Source organism: Tupaia chinensis, unplaced genomic scaffold (genome assembly GCF_000334495.1).
Source record: "Tupaia chinensis unplaced genomic scaffold, TupChi_1.0 Scaffold143582_1, whole genome shotgun sequence".
Lineage (NCBI taxonomy): Eukaryota > Metazoa > Chordata > Mammalia > Scandentia > Tupaiidae > Tupaia > Tupaia belangeri.
Genome location: NW_006203428.1, coordinates 190,771 through 191,163, shown reverse-complemented (window position 1 = coordinate 191,163; position 393 = coordinate 190,771). Strand labels below are relative to the sequence as shown.

The following is a 393-nucleotide window of genomic DNA, read 5'->3' as shown; positions in this document are numbered from 1 at the left end:
TCCGCCCGTGCCCCGCCAAGCTGCAGCGGCCCGGGGCACTACCCCGCCTCAGGATGGAGAGCACTCGGAGGAGTCTCCAGAACCGCCGCCGCCTTGGCCGCCGCCACCCGCTCCTCCATCAGCTCCTCCACCGCTCCCGACTCTTTTATCAGAACCGGCATCAGAGACCTGTCCAGACCCTGCTCAAGGACCCTGTTTGGAATTGACTCCAGAACCAGCCACAGAACTAGACACAGAATGCACCTCAGAACCAGCCCCAGAGTCGGCCCCAGAACTGGCCCCCATACCAACCCCAGGGTTGGCACCAGAACTAGACCTTGAACCAGCCCCAGAGCCGGACTCAGAGCCAGCCCCGGAACCAGCCACAGAGCCGGACCCAAAACCAGGCACAGC

General features: G+C 64.1%; 1 protein-coding gene across 1 annotated transcript in view; it reads left to right on the top strand.

Annotated features, from left to right (window-relative positions):
* Nucleotides 1-10: 10 nt before the first annotated feature.
* The window catches only part of DGKK (diacylglycerol kinase kappa), a gene marked incomplete at both ends in the record, with an annotated part of 173,057 nt that continues 172,674 nt past the window's right edge, over nt 11-393 (top strand). The window contains 1 exon segment of the mRNA XM_027766479.1: nt 11-386. Coding sequence (XP_027622280.1) covers nt 11-386 — 376 coding nt within the window.